The sequence below is a fragment of the Ostrinia nubilalis genome, chromosome 21 (assembly GCF_963855985.1).
Source record: "Ostrinia nubilalis chromosome 21, ilOstNubi1.1, whole genome shotgun sequence".
Lineage (NCBI taxonomy): Eukaryota > Metazoa > Arthropoda > Insecta > Lepidoptera > Crambidae > Ostrinia > Ostrinia nubilalis.
In genome coordinates, this window is record NC_087108.1 from 4,979,936 (window position 1) to 5,000,473 (window position 20,538).

The following is a 20,538-nucleotide window of genomic DNA, read 5'->3' on the forward strand; positions in this document are numbered from 1 at the left end:
TGTATAAAAAAAAGAAATAGATAATGTTTGGTCAGTACTCATTCTGGCAACATTTTCATGTGACGTCACTAACTACCTGACTTGTGCCGAGTAGGTACCTACATACAAGATTTAAGAAAACAACATATTTATAGGCAATCAGCTGACAACTACACGCACACACACACACACAAATACCTGTCAGCTGATTGCCTATATTGCGGCCATGTTGTTTTCTTAAATCGTGTATGTATTTATAATGCGTGTAAATGTGTGCGTAATGTACCGAGTACGTTTATTTTAAAGTTACGCCAAGTCCATGAGACATTGATATACGTCAGTGTTTTGCGAGCTGTCATTGCCCTTCGCGCACTGTCATCGGCGAGGCAAGGCGTTTACGTTACGGATTGTGTGTGCGTTGCAGTATGGACTTTAGTTGACTGCCTTTATGAGCACTCGAACGACATAAAATAATATGATACATTTATGTAAGGGTATTTTAAGATCACAAAGTTGGCAACTCCGATAGTTGGACGAAAACCAGCGCAAAGACCCTATCCTGTTTGACACCTATAATAATTGACAATAGCTGGCTCGGCGAACTTCGGCAAACTAATGTGTGACGTGAAGTGCCAAATCGCGGAAAATGTCGGAAGAAATACATGAATTTGCATGAATTATCATGAATAACAATAACCACTTATTACCTCTCAGTGTCTTCAGGCAACTTAAAAAAGTACATTGTGTGTTTTTATTATTATTTAGGCAGTAAAATACTGCACAGTATTTTTTACACAGTATTTTTTTATATCCATAATACAAGAGTACGCGTGCGTGTGTCAATGCTCGCTCGTATCTCGTATGTGACGCCTTGTCGAATCGCCTCCTGTAGGTGGGCTATCGTGCGTGTTTTGTTTTCGATGTGAACTCGCGGAGATGAACAGGCCTGGTCGAACTGACAATCTATTCTGTCTCGTTCTCCCGCCAAAATATGTCAAAGTCAAACCCCTGCTATTCCAAATGACCATGACATTGGGTTTGTTTACATTTGGTATCGCTTCTCGTTGGCCGTACTTTTGTTGACATATAATAATGTTCAGTGGTTTTATTTCCACAATATCCTTAAATACCTAAGTAAAAAGTATCAAATATTGTGACGTCACGGGTCGTGCTAAAATAACTAACATCGTTAAAGACATGGTAAGGAAGGGCGTGTACCATGTGACGTCATGCTAATTTCTTGCTTGCTTTACAAGATTACCGAAGGGTATTATTATTAAACAGACATCCATCGCCAAGTGCTGTAGATCCTATATAAAGTTTCAGAGCTATTTGAAAGAAAACTTGTAGAAATAATTATTGTAAAGATAATGAAATGTTTCTTTTCAGGGCACCAATCCAGTTCTGTATGACGTCACTGGCTGGGTGAAGGCAAGCCGAGAGAGTCCTGTAACCAAGAAGGCTCTCACACTCCTGCAGGAGAGTCAAAAGTAAGTATCTTAATCATTCTTCCACATGTAACAACATGGATGCAATAAATTATTGAGTACTCCTTATGATAGCATTATACCACACTCAGAATCAATGCAACAAGTTTAACAATACTACTTTAACGTAAAACGCGCGTTGACGGCGCTTTCAAAAACGTGGTGTGTATTGGCCCTAGCTAGGTTATATGGCAGATCCGATGGAAAAACAACTCTATCTCCGAAGCGATAAGGTGTTTTTTTCCAGTGGCGACTTCAGCCTCCCGCCGTCGGCTCACAACGTGACTCAAATATACCCTTCATCATTTCAGCCACAGGACGTCCACTGCTGAACATAGGCCTCCCCCAATGCTTTCCATGTTGATATACCCTTACCCTCGTAGTAATAAGGTTTGTTTTCCAGCGACGACGTGGGCCGCCTCTCATCCTGGGCCCGCGGCGCGTGCGGCGCCGGCTCGTGGTCGGCGTCCGTAGGCGATGCGTCTACGCTGCGACGAGCGTCGTCTATCCGACGCACGCTTACTTCAGGTATTATATCTTTTATTTCCATAAAAAAAATCAAAATGTTAGGGCTTCTACTTTATAGCAAAGAGTTTCGCTGGGTTAGGTGAAGCAGGTTTTGTCTAGAGCAGGGGTCTCCAAACTACGGCCCGCGGGCCATATCCGGCCCGCCACTGCCATCGATCCGGCCCGCGGCAGCTAAGTATCAACTAAGTATATGCCTAGGCAAAATCAAGCATTTAAAAAAAGCATTTACAAAAATGGTGTCATATCTATCATACATCTAAATAAGTCACAGATTACCTTGTTTAGTGTTAATTTGATAAAGTATATTTTATGTACAGTTTTTTGCCCGAATAACCGAAATTCCAAAGTCCGCAGAGAAATACGTTCCAATTAACATTGACCGTTGACCATTTCAGCCAAATGACGTCCACTGCTGGACAAAGGCCTCCCCCAAGGTTTTCCACAATGAACGGTCCTGCGCTGCCCGCATCCAGGCTCTTCCCGCGACCTTTACCAGATCGTCGGTCCACCTAGTAGGAGGCCTGCCCACGCTACGTCTTCCAGCCCGTGGTCAATTAACATTATATTGTGCTAATTATCAAGATCGAAGTCCGATAATCCTCAAAATGACCGGTTATAAATGAGACAACCAGTGCTTAGTTTGAGAGTAGTTGGCACTATGTGAAATGTTAAATAATTGAGTACCTATCTATACCAAACCTTAGAATAATCGCTTCAAACGAACACCACGCCACAAGCCACTAAAAAAATTAGAACATCTTTGTTCTCTACGCAATCAGATTGATAGCCAATAGTTTCATAATGTACGGTAGCACCTCAGGCACAGAATAAGTAATAGTACAGGTACAGAAGGATTACTCCGCAAGACGATTTAAATAAATGCGAGTCTTGCTACGACGCGATACAGTGGAATTCAGCTCGCACAGCACTACGTACCTACAATTTTATTCAATTACAAGTTTTGTCTCTTTCTATCGCGTGCCTCTGAACTCTTCTTACGCTGTTAGGGTTGCTGTCTAGTGAAAAAATAATAATCTACTTATTTGTAATGAGGTACGTATGTAGGTCAGTATGCATTCATTATGGAAAACCTTGGGAGAGGCCTTTGTCCAGCAGTAGACGTCATTTGGCTGAAACGAACGAACGCATTCTGAGCAGTAGTCATAGTAGGTTAGGTTCCTATACTATCCTAAGAATTATTGATTACCTACATGACCAACATACCTTTCAGCATCTTTGGGAAGCGAAAAAAAAAAGATAAATCCGGTAGATTTCTTTTCGAATTTAAACACCCGAACGCCGCACAATATTTCTTTCTCTTTATGTCCATTTTTAAATAATACTTCGATCATAGAATTATAATCATACTACAACGCACGCCAGCGTCCTGACGGGCGCGCGCGTGACACTCGACTGATATAATACCCGCCGGCGGGGCGCTTCGCTGTAGGTAATTATCGGATGTACCGCGCGGAGTGAGCCAGGCCTGCCTCGGGTAGCACCAATCACTTTTAATGGCAGCTACTTTGTAGCCTAGGGAGCGTCGCGTTTAACAAACCAACATAATATTGTAAAAAGTCAAACCTTTAGATCTCAGCCTTAATCCATTGTAATAAAACCACTAACTTTTGGCAATAAAATAATCATGTTTTTAATGTATATCTCGAACTAGAAAGTTTACTGCCAAGAGTTATATCCTACGAGATTGTCAATCTAAGCCGTAAACTGTTTTATAGCCGATGCTTGCTATAGAAAATTTAATTAATGAATTGTCAAATTAAGTACGAAGTTATGTTTTTCGTCTAATTACTGCGTTATGCAAAGTAATAAAGTATAAACCCATCGGAACGGAAACATTTTTACGGTGCCGAGGCCTTTTAAGTTGTAGTTAGGGTTGCCGATCTTGAATCTGAATGTTAAAATTAGATTAGTCTGCAAGCGTAGCTAGACATTTGAGTATATTTAATGAGTGTTTTTATAAACAAACCTGTTGCTTATTTGATGGCAAGTGATCACCATACATCATTGACTCTATAAAAGTTAGTTTATGATGATTGCTTGCCTTATTAAAGAAAGTCGCAAATTTTACGAAATCAATTTTAGGGATTTTATCTTAATCGAGACAAGTCATTTCTATTATAGACAGGAAAGTTACTTTGTGTATTTTTTTACGGCTTCACTATTTTATTTACGTTTGGCAACCCTAGTTGTAATGAGTGTTAAAATTGAAAAGATTCAGCGATTGTAAGTGTTGATATAAAAATATGGTTTTCCGTTTGAAAACTATGACACATATTACAAGAACCTTGCTAATTCATATTAAATAAACAGAAAGTTGGCTAAACATACATATCAATGGTAAAAGATCATGTAATTATTATGTAATATGCTTATTTTGAGCCTTAACTGCATTATTATTAATCTCCTATGAATTGTAAATATGTTTTGATTGTGAGATGAACTAAAATCTGTGCTTCTATTTTTATTTGTTATTATATCATTAGATAATCTTCTTTCTCTATATCGTTGAGATAATTAAAATAATAAAGACTCTAAAGTTGCAGATTCGATGTTTGTATTTAAATACATCTCAATTATTTAAAAACAATCATCATCATCTCAGCCATAGGACGTCCACTGCTGAACAAAGGCCTCCTCCAATGCTTTCCATGCTGCCCGGTTGGTAGCGGCCTGCGTCCAGCGCCTTCCTGCTACCTTTATGATGTCGTATTTAAATTAATTCCGTGAATTATTCAAATGTATTCTACACTCGTCTTATCGCTGTGTTTACTTCTTTAAAATAGCGTACTACTGCCAAAATTCGTTGCAAGGATGTAAAACAACCTTGTGTGTGTGAGTTGGAATTTAATTAATTCCTACTAATATTATAAAGGCGAAATTTTGTAATGTTGTATGTTTGTTACACTTTCACGCAAAAAACGGATTTTGAATGAATCTTTACAGTATTAATGTTTATACATGAGGATAACATAATTTTTTCCTCGGTCCCTCACTGATGAGGATTGGGACTATTCCCACCTCTCTTACCCATCGCTGCAACTCCTGTGTAGCCAGGATCTACAACTTGACCGCCAATAAAAGCCCAACCAGTAAAGGTCAAGTTTGTCCCTGATTTGGATTTGTCCCGCCTGTTTGTCACTGATGAGGATCGCGATTCGCGACCACATATTTATACCCCCTTCCCTTATTAATAAAATAAATAAAAAGTTAATTATAGACTAAGTAGGCTATGATTTTTAGTGATCTGTGACACTGAATTCCACGCGGGTGAAGCCGTGTGCAAAAGCTAGTTTTGCATTAATGTGTTTTTGCTTTCGCAATAGGCACAGCTGGCATGAAGCGGCGGTCGACTGCTCTTCAAGCGAAGTTCGTGGCGGACGGCATAGTGGATACGTTGCGTCGATGCGGCTCTGGCGGTGTCCAGTTTGTGTGCTGTTTGTTGACCAACCAGCCTTCGGAGAGCCCTGATGACGTCAATGTGCCGTTACTTCGGTCACAGGTGAGATATTAAGTATGTCGTTATTGGCAGACGGCATAGTGGATACATTGCGTCGCTGCGGCTCCGGTGGTGTCCAGTTTGTGTGCTGTCTGCTGACCAACCAGCCTTCGGAGAGCCCTGATGACGTCAATGTGCCGTTACTTCGGTCACAGGTGAGATATTAAGTATGTCGTTATTGGCAGACGGCATTGGGGATACGTTGCGTTGATGTGGCTCTGGTGGTGTCCAGTTTGTGTGCTGTCTGCTGACCAACCAGCCTTCGGAGAGCCCTGATGACGTCAACGTGCCGTTACTTCGGTCACAGGTGAGATATTAACTATGTGGTTCGTGGCGGACGGCATAGTGGATACGTTACGTCGCTGCGGCTCCGGCGGTGTCCAGTTTGTGTGCTGTCTGCTGACCAACCAGCCTTCGGAGAGCCCTGATGACGTCAATGTGCCGTTACTTCGGTCACAGGTGAGATATTAAGTATGTCGTTCGTGCAGACGGCATTGGGGATACGTTGCGTTGATGTGGCTCTGGTGGTGTCCAGTTTGTGTGCTGTCTGCTGACCAACCAGCCTTCGGAGAGCCCTGATGACGTCAATGTGCCGTTACTTCGGTCACAGGTGAGACAGAAAGTATATAGTCATTGTGCTATGTTTGGTGATAGATCTGCTAACCACTCACCTTGTGAGAGATCTGATGACATTTATGTAGTAGTAGTACTAGTATTATGTTATAGATCGTTTCATCCACTAAGACGCGCCCCTCTATTTTTCCGCTAATGTTTGAGTTTTATAGGTAAACGCTATCGTCCATGAGCACGCAACAATAACGAAGCTCGGATTGCTGGGATCAAGCTGGCTCCACCCCGCGCTTCCCTCGACCAAAAACTGGTGTTTTATTAGAGAAATATATTGTGCTTGAATTATTGGATAATGTTGTTTACTGCCATAGGCCTCACCCGTAGAATACCATAGCAACAATCTCTATCAGAATCGCCTGTATCCCACAACTTTCACACATTCACCTCTCTCTGTGGAAAAGTTCCATAGTCCCTTAGTTCATTGATTAGTGTATTGGCATTTATTGTCCCGAAGCATGGTAGGGTTAATACTAGGACATGTAAAAGTGCCTATTTGCAAAAATAAATGAGTTTTATCATTTTTTTTTAATGATTTTTCATGTTCTTTGCAGTTCCGTGGATTCCAACTGCTGGATGCAGCGCGCTTGTACAAGCAGGGATTCCCCGAACACATGCCGCTTTCGGAGTTCGCTAGAAGGTATTATTTTATACACCATTTTAACAGACGTTGGAAGGGAATACCACTCTATTGTTGATTGCAGAAGAGTGTAGGTAATTACCTTCCAATCATCTATCTACACTGGTATTTCCAAAGTGCTTCTAAATCGAAAGAAAATGATGAGTGGAAATCTGAAAACAATTGAAATTATAGCAAGATTTCTCCTCATAGACCTCATCAACATGTAATTTTAATTATGCATAAAATAATGTATAAAAAAAAGCATGGCACATGTGACAAAATATGTTGAATTAACTTGGAATTCCTCCCGTGGATGTTGTAAAAGGTGACTAACCAAACATTAGATCCCCAACCCCTTATGGCCAGCATAGAGAGTGTAGGCCAACTCCTCCATTTGCTTTTGGTGAATTAGCGTTGTGCCATGCATGATTATGAAGATGATGATTTTTCTTTTTTTGTCCCAGATATCGGCTGCTAGCAACATCGGAGAGCGACGAAAACGAGAACAACCAACAGAACACTTTGTCCGACCGGCAGGTGGTCGACGATATGCTCCTGGCTTTAGACCTGGACGTCACCAGTTACAGGCTTGGATTGACTCAGGTAAGTGATTTACGACCATGATTAAACGTTATAAAGTGCAATTTATTGTGTACTATTGAAAATTAAAGTCAGTGAAAAACGTCACCAGTTACAGGCTTGGATTGACTCAGGTTAGTGATTTACGACCATATTTAAACGCTATAAAGTGCAATTTGTTATGTAGGTACTATTGAAAATTAATATAAGCGAAAAACGTCACCAGTTACAGGCTTGGATTAACTCAGGTTAGTGATTTACGATCTTATTTAAACGGTTTGAAGCCCAAATTGTTGTGAAATGTACATAAAATAGGTTCAGCCAATTAGGCCTGGACCTGGACGTCACCAGTTACAGGGTTGGATTGACTCAAGTAAGTAATTTACAGCCTTATTCAAAAGTATTAAATTAAGCTTCAATTGTTTTACCTACTATCGATTGAAAAAATAATAGGCAACGAAAGACGTCCATAGTTGCAAGTTTGGATTAACCACCGGACCGGACCGGACTTTGCCACCACCCAGGTCTTAACCAACCACGGTTATCATAAGGAATACCTAGCCAGCTACCGAGCCACTACTCCAAACGGCCGACAATATTGCTAAAGAGTCCATATACTCCATCGTCTCTGGCAACAGGCGTGAATCAACTCTGGTGACGGTTCAAAGTTGAAAGTACTTTTATTTAAAAGTTTTTGGAACCACTGAGCATTTGACTTTCTTCTCTGGTCTACATTGTTCAAAATATTATTCGCTCGCATATTTTATAGGCTATCGTGGCTAATAAATATGCTAATTGGCCACGAAGAAATAACATTTATTAAATGCATCATCATTATAAATCACGTATCTTTTTGATATACATCTCAATTGTAGGTTATCAATATATCAAATCGACAGCAAATAATTTCGCAGAAATGGCTTTTGATTTAGGGGGGATAGCACTTAAAGCTTAATGCTTATGTAGTTGCAATAAGTGCGATTTTGCAAACTTGGATAATCAAAATAATCCAAAAGTCTTAGCACTGGGCCATGTAGACGTTATGTCTTTGGTCATCATCTCAGCCATAGGACGTCCACTGCTGAACATAGGCCTCCGCCAATGCTTTCCATGTTGATCGATTGGTTGCGGCCTGCCTCTCAAGCAAGCAAAAGCCAAAGGTCGTGGGTTCGATTCCCACCTTAGGGAGTTCGATTTTTTCAAGTTATTTAAAAAATATCAATCAAAATAGAAAGATCTTAAAAGATTTCACGGTCGTCGGGTTAGATCGCGGGAAATTGATAAGGCCTTTACGAAATTCAAGCACGAAGTCAAGGGCACATACTAAGTAGCATAAAGGTCTACTAGCCCTAGTTAATAAAACGCCGTTACTTGAGAAAGTAGACGCATATAGTCACGTTTTTTTTTCGAGATAACGTCAGTAAAAGTCGTTGTCCCACGGTGCTTCATTTCCAGGTTTAATGTTTTATTTTGTCTTCTGTTACAAATCTCCTGAATGCGCGACACGTGTATGTAATGTATCTTACTCGTATATACGCTGTAATGAAGATATTTTATTTCAAAAAATATCTTTTTCAATTTTAATATGCGTACGAAACAAATCGTAAACGAATTCTTCAGAAATTTCTAAGTAATTTTATTTATGATTATTTGTCAGAAAACGATGAAAATAAATGTAGGAAGATAAAGTTTTATTCTACCTTCATTAACACTTCATAGCAATTTACTGATAAAAACGATTCGGGCTGAAATGTCATATAAATTCTCCAATAAAACCATGCCCGTATCAATTAAAATAACTAAGTAGAGAATGAGCACGCCGAGCAAGCTAAGAATCTCAAATTCAGAAAATGAGGGTAGGAGAGGGACGCCACCCTGTTGAGTGCAAATGCAGAGTCCTACCTCTTCAACAACAACAACAAACTTAACATTCGTCGTAGAGTAAGATCCTGTCACTCGCCAGTAGTGCCAACTGTTTGAAAGGCGATAGTTCTCTTTCAAAGGCTTGAAACCTCGCTTATGATTGAATGGAGACTTGAATGTATGGTTTCGTAATACGGCCCTCGGTATTGCCTCGTCATTGTATCAGTTTTGGTTCAAACACGAAGTTAAAAACGATTAAATCCGTTCGTCATACTATTGACACGATTGGTCACGCTTATTCTGAATCGATTTGAATTTTGATGGTGAAATCAAAATTAAAACCTTTGAAATTTTCTCTCGAACTTTCGCACGCAGAATATCCCGGAAAAATATTGATTCAAATTATTTTGAGATATTTATGATTGATGATCACGAAAACGCGCTCTCTGAAAAACATCAATCTTTTAAACTGCGATCGCCTGCCAAGCGTGGGGATTATGGCAAAACCCTCCACTATAGTGGAAGAGGCTCAGAGTTCAGCAGTAGACAGTACCTAAATGGCTGTTGATAATGATGATGATCAAGAACCGTGAGGACTTTATTTAGTACATATTTCCTAATTTCACTACTATCATTAAACATAATTTCTTGTGTTTATGGTAAATTAGAATATTCATGATAATTTATTCATGACTAATGTTCCGTTGCGGTCTTTACACATTAAACTATTAACTATTACATTAATGGTAGATTGACACATAAAATTTATTTATTTGTTAATTCGCACACACCGTTCACCGGTTTTTATTTATTAGCTATGCCTTCTGGCTGCACGTGTAACATTTTTATTATACCAATAAATTACTACAAGTGTAGGCATACGTAATTATCAATATCCCAGATTTCGTTTCTGTTCATTCGTTTTTGGCATGTTCAAACAATGAAAGACTAAGTAAAAACTGTCAAATGGCAGACTGTTTGGTGATGAAAGAATATCATAGTAATAGATGCAGAAATAGTATATTTTCGAATCCTTACTGAAGTACAAGGCAAAACGTTTGATCCCATAAATACCTACTTACTACTGCTAACAGTAGATATAGGTACCATATTATGACAAAAGAAACAAGTAGGTATCCATAGCAAAAAGTTTGCTATTCCCATGCAACCTTATGATCTACACCGTAAATATTACAGAATCAGCAGTTATCAATTCATAATTCAAACGAAATCGAATGGGCCACCATTAAAAATAACTCTGCATACAAATTGCCCTACGATTACTCAGCTAGTATATTTCCATTTCGGTCCAGTAACAGTAACATTCGTTCGGTTCTATCGTTGTAAACAAACCCATGCGCTCGCGCAGTGAAAGCTCTTACGTAAGCGTTATCTCGCAGATACCGCGACCGCGCAATGTTGATACTTGAGAAGTAGGATTATGTTACTACTAGCTTTCCGCCCGCGGCTTCGCCCGCGTGGAATTTTGTCTGTCACAGAAAAACTTTATCGCGCGCGTCCCTGTTTCAAAAACCGGGATAAAAACTATCCTATGTTCTTTCCCGGGACTCAAACTATCTCTATGCCAAATTTCATCAAAATCGGTTGCGAGGTTTAAGCGGGAAAGCGTAACAGACAGACAGACAGACAGACAGACAGACAGAGTTACTTTCGCATTTATAATATTAGTTGGGATTCCGCTTTGGCGCGTGCCTATGCTGTTTCAATATTTGTTCGGTTTTATTGTAAAACAAAACGTAAGATATTGTCAATAGTTTACCGGTTTTTAAATGTGTAAGCTTGTTATGGAGATATTGACACTCAGTTAAGAATATTTACTCGTATTTAAGAATTTTAGTGTTACCTAATCTTAGTTTTTTTATTTGATTCAGAATTAATTTATCAAGTTAGATTGGTCAGTCGTTTTATTAAAGGAAAAAATTGGCTTATTTTTAAAGATTTTACTCTGAAAAAGATTATAAAATCCACTTACACGAGAACAGACAAATATTTTTATTTGATAAAGATTAATCTTTCAAAGTTACTTTTATTTCCTTCATTGCCCTCATCACCTACTTTTGGGCTTGCTCTATGACTTGGACTTTTAATGAATGAAATTATTCATTCAGTTCTCTACAAGTCTACAGAATACCATTAATCACTTTACATTTTTGGGAATTTTCCACCAAATCGTACCACAACTTTTCACATAACATTCACCAAACGACTTACCATAAAAATGAAAATACAGAAACATTACGATACGACCTGCTTCACACAATGTAATAACCGCAAGTACCAACTCTCGCTGCGCGCGGTCCACGGCGGTCTCAAGAAAAAATCTTTACATAACTTGCATAATATGGTTACGTCATAAATGTTACTTCCGAACTGGCTCTGTGGCCTTATTTCCCTTCTTTGTCCACAAGTGTTACGTGGCCCCGATACAATCAAGATCTTAGGAGAGCTGCCACATTCTATAGGTCAATATTGCTTGTTTTCAATAGGTCATAATGTATTCATGGTTAAAGGATATAGACGCAACTTCTTCTCAGCACTGGCCCATTTATTGTCCCGAAGCAGTGGTGGGGTTAATACTGGGTCGTGTAAAAGTGCTTTTTAAAAGTCTATTTGCAAAAATAAATGAGTTTTAATTAACGTTTATTGATGGAAACTTCTGTTAGATTTCAGTATGTCACTCCGGGTCTCAAATCTCGATTAACATGGTCGTAAGATTTGATATTACACTTTATGTAAGAATTTCTAATTAAAATAATTACGATTTTTCTTAACTTAAGAAATGTAGACTTCCTCTTATGATTTTTATCCTCTATTTCACCATTTTCAAGATTTTTAAGACTACAGGTCTTCACTAAAGCTCATCATTGTTTACACTACATAACAGAAACGGTCCTCGACTGAAACTGAAAATCAGACCTTGTAAGTATTTAAAGTTTTGGCGTCAAAGTAAGCGTCCCTAAACAGCTCTATTATGTTAGGTATACAGTAGGTATATGAGCTGGTTATGAAGTTAACACACCTTTCTGTTCGCAGATAAATAAGTAGTCTGAATGAATGCTATCACAAAAGAAATGAAAGCGTTCATAATGACATGACCTACTATAGCTATAATGGCTAAACCCGATGACGTAAAAAAGACAATAAGTCGTTATGAGTTTTCCAATCAAGTATCTAGTTTTAATTTTTACGCACAATACAACCTATTACACTCGCAATAAAGCATTATAAAAGACCGCACGCTAACCAAGTAAACACCTTCTCATAGTGTCACTCTCGCGCACGACTTGCTTTCGATATTCGCACAATAGCGACAATCAGTTTTCTATCAAAACCATTATACGAGTGGCATAAATGTCTGATAGGAAATTGCGTGGCCTAATCAATGAACGAATCTAAATTAAATAAACGGAAAAAATATTTGTAATTTAAAGTCTGACAAGGTCTTCAAACAGACGAAAGTTCTGCTGACCTGACATGTTCGAGCTAGGCTAGAAAAATCAACCTAAGTGTAAATAACCAAACCCAAAACGTGAATTTTCTGATTATGCGTGGCGCGTGGTACATAAGGCTTACAAACAGTACTAACTACGAGTATGTAGTATCACAGGCAGTATACAGAACTTGGTAGTAGGTAAGTCGAATCTTAACTTCGAACTCCTATGTTCTTCTGATTAATTTCGTTGCGGGTCTAATGACAGTTTAACTTTCCCCCGCGACAAACTTGATCTTCACTGGTTAGGTTTTAATTGGCGGTCAAGCTGTAGATCCTGGCTACACAGGAGTTGCAGCGGTAGGAACGACAAGTGAAAAAAGTCCCGTGTAGGGGCTTGGTAGGACTGCCTATTGTACCCGTATGGTAATTCATTACGTGCTAGTGACGTGCATCTCACACATTTAATTCCAAATTATTCATAAAGATTCTTCCGTTAGAAACACATGTGTGAACTTATGTTTCGGATACAGATGGGTGATTCTTGTATGTATTATTGGAATGGTAGCTTGTAGGAAGCGAATATTATGTTAATTTTTACATGTTTTAATTCTATATTCTTCCATTATGCGAAATAACACGCGTCACAGGTTATGTAATTTTGCGTCTGACTTTTAACTAAGTAGTTGTATTAGTGATCTGTGTATGTACTATGGGTCACACTTCCAATTATCAATTTCTGGTCATGTCGTCTCGTTCTATCCCAAAGAATCGCAATTAGATGACAGCGAGAGAAAACACCGAAATAAGTAGGCAGCTGGAACTGTGGCTCATACCTTTAGATCTTAAAATAAACACTGAAGTTTGTACACTTTCACATCGCAAAATTATAGGCTTACATACTTGCATGAGTAAGACCGATTATAATTTGGTGTGAAAAGTTCTTTCATACAGGGTTGAAAAAAATATAAACGATAAAACACCTTTTTATATGACCATTTTCATGTTTAAATTACATTATTAATAGGCTAGTAGTAGTCGGTACGATAGAAACGTATTAAGAACATTTACAACATTATTATGATAATAATAACCACATATTTAGTACTTCATAATAACAGAGAGCTTCAAAGTTTCCTTTGAAGATGGCATTAATTCCAGTATCTTACTAATATTATAAATGCGAAAGTTTGTATGGGTGTCTGGATGTTGACATGTTTGTTACTCTTTTACGCAAAAACTACTGAACGGATTTTAATGAAACTTCAGTATTATTGTTCATAACCCAGAATAACACATAGGCTATAATTTATGACGATTTGTGACAAACTAAATTTCACGCGGGTGAAGCTGCGGGCAAAAGCTAGTTTAATATAATTCAACAGTTCAACAGTATAATTTAACGGTCAGACTCAAATAGTTCGTACATCCAAGTGGCCAAAAAGTTGTTAAGACAATCTTATTCCAATTATACAAAAGGCAACACGAACTTAGTTTCTGTGGGTGGTGTTACGAACAATTTGACGTTGACTGTTCCACATGCCACTAACTTCTCAAGAAAAAATGTTGTGCCGACAGCTCACAAAACTATTTTAAGTAAGACATCTATTACTCCTTGCGTGTCGGCACTAAATTACAAATAAAAATAACATAGCAATTCTTAAACTAGGCAAAAATTGCTTCTAAACACATCTAATCACTATAATATAGTACAAGATGTGCTCTAAAGCATCTCAAATGATTAAATCCAATGATCGGACAACTAACACGCAAGCCAAAAATAGGTGCGAACTTTGAGCACCTTCTTCTAAGCTTCATCATCATCATTATCATCATGGCAGCATGAATCAGGGGTGAACTTTGGACAGATTTTAAAGTATCATCATAATCAGAGTATGAGCATATTGACGTCCACTGCCCTGTCTCCAGTTTCCAAGAACTGATGCGAAGCGTAGCAACGACAGTGTTTAATGTCACATTAAAACATAATTATAATTATATTTAATACATGAATTTTATCCCGAAAATTTATACTATATGCTCTGTTTATACCCTGTATACTATACATATTGTACGGAGAACAGCTCATCAAGCTATAGGTACACACGGCCACACTGTTAACTATCCATTTCCGTTTTTTCTCTAGCTCTCATCAAATGATGATTCTGTGCGATAGAACGAGATGACATGACTGGCAATGGGCAGTTAACACTGTTGCCGATAGTACATTGTGGTTATCTTAGGCAGATGTGCTTTTTGTCCTGATGTTCAGCTTTACTACAAACTTACTAAATACCGTACCTTTCCTTTATGCCCTAGGATTGTATGAGACGGAAGCGGTAAATTTTCATTTACACTGCAGCATAGTTTATTACGTGCCAGGTGATCAAACAAGTTTTTAATTGCCCTATAAAAGCTTGAACAAACCGATTCACTTTTGTATTAAATTCTAGGTACTCCTGCCGTTTTTCCAAATTAAGAACACTTGTGTTCTGTCGTGTATTTTGCTGACTAGTCTGCGTGATTGACAATAAAACTGTCACCTAACACTTAGGCTTTGGTGAAAACGAACCTGTTAGGTGTTACCTAATAGGTATGTAATAAAAATTAGGGTTTGATGGTAAAAACACTCATAAGTGTCATATTGCTAAACTGTTTTTATCTCCTGTATTTTTACAAGCCTTGCGAAAACTCATCAGTTTCATATCATAAAAGCGATAGTTTTCTTTGAAGCACGCTCAATTTATGACGTTTGTTAACGCTACAAGATTCACGTGCGATAACTCTTGGCTTTCAAACATGGTGCAAACAGCTTAATGGGCTTTGCTACAAATTGATAGTTACTGTACAGTTGACGGCACATAAGCCTATTCTTTTTTGTTCCAAAACAGCCTGTATTCTAACGAGATAAGATGCCACTGTGTTAAACTTGATGTGATGTCTGTACTTGGTATGCCTTTGCTACAATTAAGTCATAAATACGGTCGAAGTGTCGGCACATGGAAAGTCGGGAGGCGGGCCTACACATTAACAAAATGCGAGCGTAATGATGGCCTTCGGAACTTAACCTAAAACAATGATTTTCGATCTTAAAGACAATGCGGTGCTCAAACTGTTTATTTTAATTGGACACAGTTAATAAAAGGAAATGGAGCGGACAGACGATCTTATAAAGGTGGCTGGAAGGCGCTGGAGGCAGGCAGCGGCCAACTGGCCAATCTGGAAAGCATTGAGGATAGCCCATATTCAGTAGCAGTAGACGTCCTGTGGCTGAAATGATGATGATGATGATGAGAATTCAGTACATAGGTCACTTTAAGCTTATGCTCCTACACATCCACCTCGCGATTGTCATGTTCGACAAATTATTATAGAAATTCTATTGTTTCCATATTCCGTGAGTTATTTTAAATCGTTCTTTTTTGTTACACCCTGAAGATCTTCTAACGGCTTCACATAACAGAATACATACTAATAGGAATTGTATTTTAATTTTACTATTAGCATTTCCTTTGTAAAACCTCAGTCTATAGATACAATGTGCTTCTATCCAAGGTCTTTTATTTTTTACGTGATTTCACTATAACGACCTTGACTCAGTGGAACCAATAACAAAAAAATATGAACTGCGTCTGCAGAATGGAGTGTCAACTTCAGAGTTCCAAGAGTCATTAAATCAGAAAGTCTTCCTACTCTTTCTAGTCCGACTCTCTACTAACATGACACTTAATTAAGACATAATCCACGGGACTATTCCCACCTCTCGTTCCCACCGCTGCAACTCCTGTGTAGCCAGGATCTACAGCTTGACCGCCAATAAAAACCCAACCAGTGAAGGTCAAGTTTGTCCCGGTGGAAGTTAAACTGTCATTGGATCCGCAACGAAATTAATCAGAAGAACATAACACAGAGATGTTGGTCACATTACAGTTTGAGAACCAACACATTTGAGTTCAAAGGGCGCGGACCACACCATCGCTTGATAGCCCCCATTACACCATCATACGTTGTGCGTTAACACCACCATGTGAAAGATTTATGTGGGTAATTATCGACTTCTAATATGGCAGGTGTACATTTACGATCTGCCGTTTCACTCAGTAACCATTCCGCAGTTTTAATTTTGGGAAATAAGAATTTTAAATTATTTTTCATAGACGATGTTTTTAAGCGATTTTGCGAAAACTATTTGGGCTGGTAGCCTAATAGCTCACACGATAGGCCCCCTTAATTAATTACTTCTTCTATCCGTGGTGTAACCTATCAATATTTTTTCTAAAAGGTTCCATAAAACCTTTGTTTTGTCCTGGAATCCTCTTTACACTGGAGGGAAGTCGAGTTTTTAATTAAGGGTCCAATGACAGCTTAACTTTCCCTCAGGATAAACATGACCTTCACTGGTTGAGTTTTTATTGGCGACTAAGCTTTTTTTCCTGGCTACACAGGAGTTGCAGCGGTGGGAACGAGAGGTGGAAATAGTCCCATACGACGATGTTTATTAATTTTTGCCTCGAAAGCCTTCTATGAATTCAAGAACACTGACCTAGGCATCATTTCACACCTTGGCTTATAAAAATGTTAATAAATCCAAATCAATTTTATGGACCATAAATTCTTATATTATGACAAACGAGTTACGCGTAGCTTTTCTGCTTGTCAACTTTTTAATTATGCATCAATCGTTACGGAAACTCTCTAAAATACATATCAATCAAATTTGAATCACAAAACTTCTAATCAAGAAAATCTGGCAATATTGGTAATATAGGAAATTGATAGAAATCAAAAGAACCTTCCACGTGATATCTACAATAACAGAAGCGACAATTTATATACTTAATTTATGTAAATGAGTAATAAAACTACCCATCCTCTAGTTTATAGTTTGAACTCTTTGCCGTGGGAAAGCAGGTGACAAGTATTGGCATCATTCACATTAAGTAGAAATATTGTACAGTTGTTAATAATAAACTTGTGACAGTATACGTCCTGTAGTTGTCATAAAATAGCCCACGAAAATGTTAAAGATGAAGAAAATCAAGTCGTAGATAAAATACATCTGCCTCGTTCCCCATCTCTGAAAAGAGTCAAGTAAGTACTCTCTACTACTCGTTGCTTAAAATCACGCAACAAGACCATGACACTGACAAGATTTTGGCGCACTAGTGACAATTTGATGTGTGAAATTGAAAATAGATTTTTACTTGCTAAATAGTGTTAATCCTTCAAGCTCCGCGAATCTAGACACAATAGATAATCAATTGTTATGACATTAATTAATGCCGTCTGGGACTCAATCGGTTAATCAGGAAGTTAACTATATACTTACCTACCTAAAACTTTAACTTTACTAACTTTGTGTTCTATTGAAAATATTTTGTGATTTTCAAAAAGTTCTACAAGTTAAAATTGCTGACTGTACTTTGAGTAATCTCATATTTTATCTTAAAATCTTAATGACCCAAAGGGTTAGATGGATTGCTAGTTGGCATGAAACTTCGTTGTACTCGTAAAAACATCCGTACATAAATTCTTGTAACGCATTTCAGAAGAGCTGTTTAAATTGGGCTACAATTAACGTATTTTTTTCACCGATAAATCTTGTATACTCTCTATTTCTTATCGAATAAGCCTGGGTTGTACCATCTTTTTAACTTTGACAAACGTCAAAAGTCTGGCCAACTCCATACAAAAAAACACCGGTTATCGTTATAGTTACTGTTACAGTTAATTGGTGCAACTCAGCCTAAGAATGTATACTAATATATCGACTATTACATTTTACTACAAAGTATGAGTATATCGTGCGAATTTAAGTTAAGATGATTTTACTGAGCAGGAACACCGAAGGTTAAACTCATTAACATTTTAAAAGAATAGCCTCTTAAATGTTGTAAAAGGTGAACTAAAGCCAAGGTTCAACATTTTTGAGTTATAAGATAAGAAGGCGTGAATTTAATTTTTTTCTTACACGTATGTAATTATTTAGTCATTGGACTCGGCGCATAGATTATTCGAGTTTTCTTTTCACTTTTACTTACCGAGAAGTGACATATTTTCTTATTGAAAAAAAAAAGTAACATTATTCACTTTGCAAACAAAGGTTATGTTTAATTAACTACTATACCAGCTGGGCTAGGATGCGCGCCGTGATAAAATCCTATCGATAATTTTAGGCGACAAATGTATGGGCTTGTCGCGTAACATCGATAAAATGCCTCGATAAAAGTTTACCTTAGGCCTACTAGTCTCTAAAAAATTCAGTGTCAATGTTAGTAGGTAGTAGGGCATGAATATCGGAATCTCGGAATCTCGTAATATCGGAATTTCGGACTGCGAGATCCGATATTTCAATTCCGATATTGAGCGACCCAATATCGTAATATCGGAATCAGATAAAAGTTTTAATTGAGATTTTAAACAAAGCGTTTAAACTCGCCACAACCTGCCACAAAGCCCAAAGTACATGATTGGCAAAGACCAATGATTTTCTCATGTCTCTCACCATCACTTTTTGTTCTACTGCAAATATTTTAATATCTTGACTATTTATGGTTAATTTAACTTGTTCTAAATCAATTTTAGCATTTGCCATAGGTACTTGGTCAACAAAGAACGACGTCTCAACTCCTTTTCAAACATTAATTTTACTGGACTATGGACAGTTCTGCGTACTATGTGCCCTGCCCATTGCCACTTCAGCTTGCTAATCCGTCGGACTATGTCAGCGACCTTAGTTAGTTTACGGAGCTCCTCATTTCTGATTAGATCTCGTAAAGAAACACCAAGCTTATCCCTCTCCATAGCACGTTGTGTCCTATATTCAAAGGCCACGTTTTCGAGCCGTATATCATCACTGGTAACACACACTAATTGAAGACTACTTTCGTCTTCGTATTCGACGATTTACCTCTTTCTCGAAATTGCATCTAACTACCTAGCTGATCGTTTGTCCGAGATAGACATATTTACTTGTCAACAATCTCGAGAATCAAGCTCCTAACCGAAACTGGGTAAGGAGCAACATAGACATTCGACATAAGCTTCGTTTTTTCCATATTCATCCGAAGGCCACTCTGTTGGGAAACTCGATTAAGGTCTTCGAGCATTGTGATAAGGTCTTCCAACGGTTCTGCCTTAGTACGCAAAACAGACGGACGATGAGGCAACAAGGTTCTGAAGTGGAGGCCACGTACCGGAAAGCGCAGCGTAGGACTCATAACCACAAGGTGGACCGACGACCTCATAAAGGTAGCAGGAAGGCGCTGGATGCAGGCCGCCACCAACCGGCCATTGTGAAAATCAGCATCGGAGCCTGTGTTTAGCAGTGGTCGTCCTATGGCTGACATGATGATGATGATGGCTCGTGGTTTTGTGAGTTGTACATCGATAGTCAAAAAGGAACAAATTACAAGCATATTCAAGGTTTTTTTTTACCACTCTACAATTTTTGTAACACGTGATTTGAATAACTCTAAAATTCGTTCCGCCAACATAAAACAGGGTAATATAATGAAGGAGTAAAAGTTTGTTTGATATCTGTGATTTTACAAAAACACTTTAATTATTTGCTAGTCCATGTAGGCTCATTATCAGTAACCATTCATTATCAGGTGATCCGTCTGCTCGTTTGCCTCTTGTCACATAAAAAAACTAAATGCAATGGATACCCATAACGTAAAAATGGTTTTAAAATACTTCAATTTTATGAAGTGCTGTTTTGTACCAAATTAAAGATTTTGATTAAAATCATTATTTTATTGTAAACAATCCAGAATTCTTACGAATATAACCAAATATTAATTTTATAGCACATGAGCTCAATTCCGATATTAATATCGGAATTCCGATATTGAGATCTAATATCGGAATCCAATATCGGAAT

General features: G+C 38.1%; 1 protein-coding gene across 1 annotated transcript in view; it reads left to right on the forward strand.

The window, feature by feature from the left end:
- The window catches only part of LOC135082444 (unconventional myosin-XVIIIa-like), a 138,585-nt gene extending 132,755 nt beyond the window's left edge, over nt 1-5,830 (forward strand). Inside the window, exons 18-22 of the mRNA XM_063977239.1 lie at nt 1,369-1,469; nt 1,870-1,994; nt 5,339-5,449; nt 5,545-5,666; nt 5,744-5,830. Coding sequence (XP_063833309.1) covers nt 1,369-1,469; nt 1,870-1,994; nt 5,339-5,449; nt 5,545-5,666; nt 5,744-5,830 — 546 coding nt within the window. The remainder of the gene's footprint in view (nt 1-1,368; nt 1,470-1,869; nt 1,995-5,338; nt 5,450-5,544; nt 5,667-5,743) is intronic.
- Nucleotides 5,831-20,538: the final 14,708 nt, after the last annotated feature.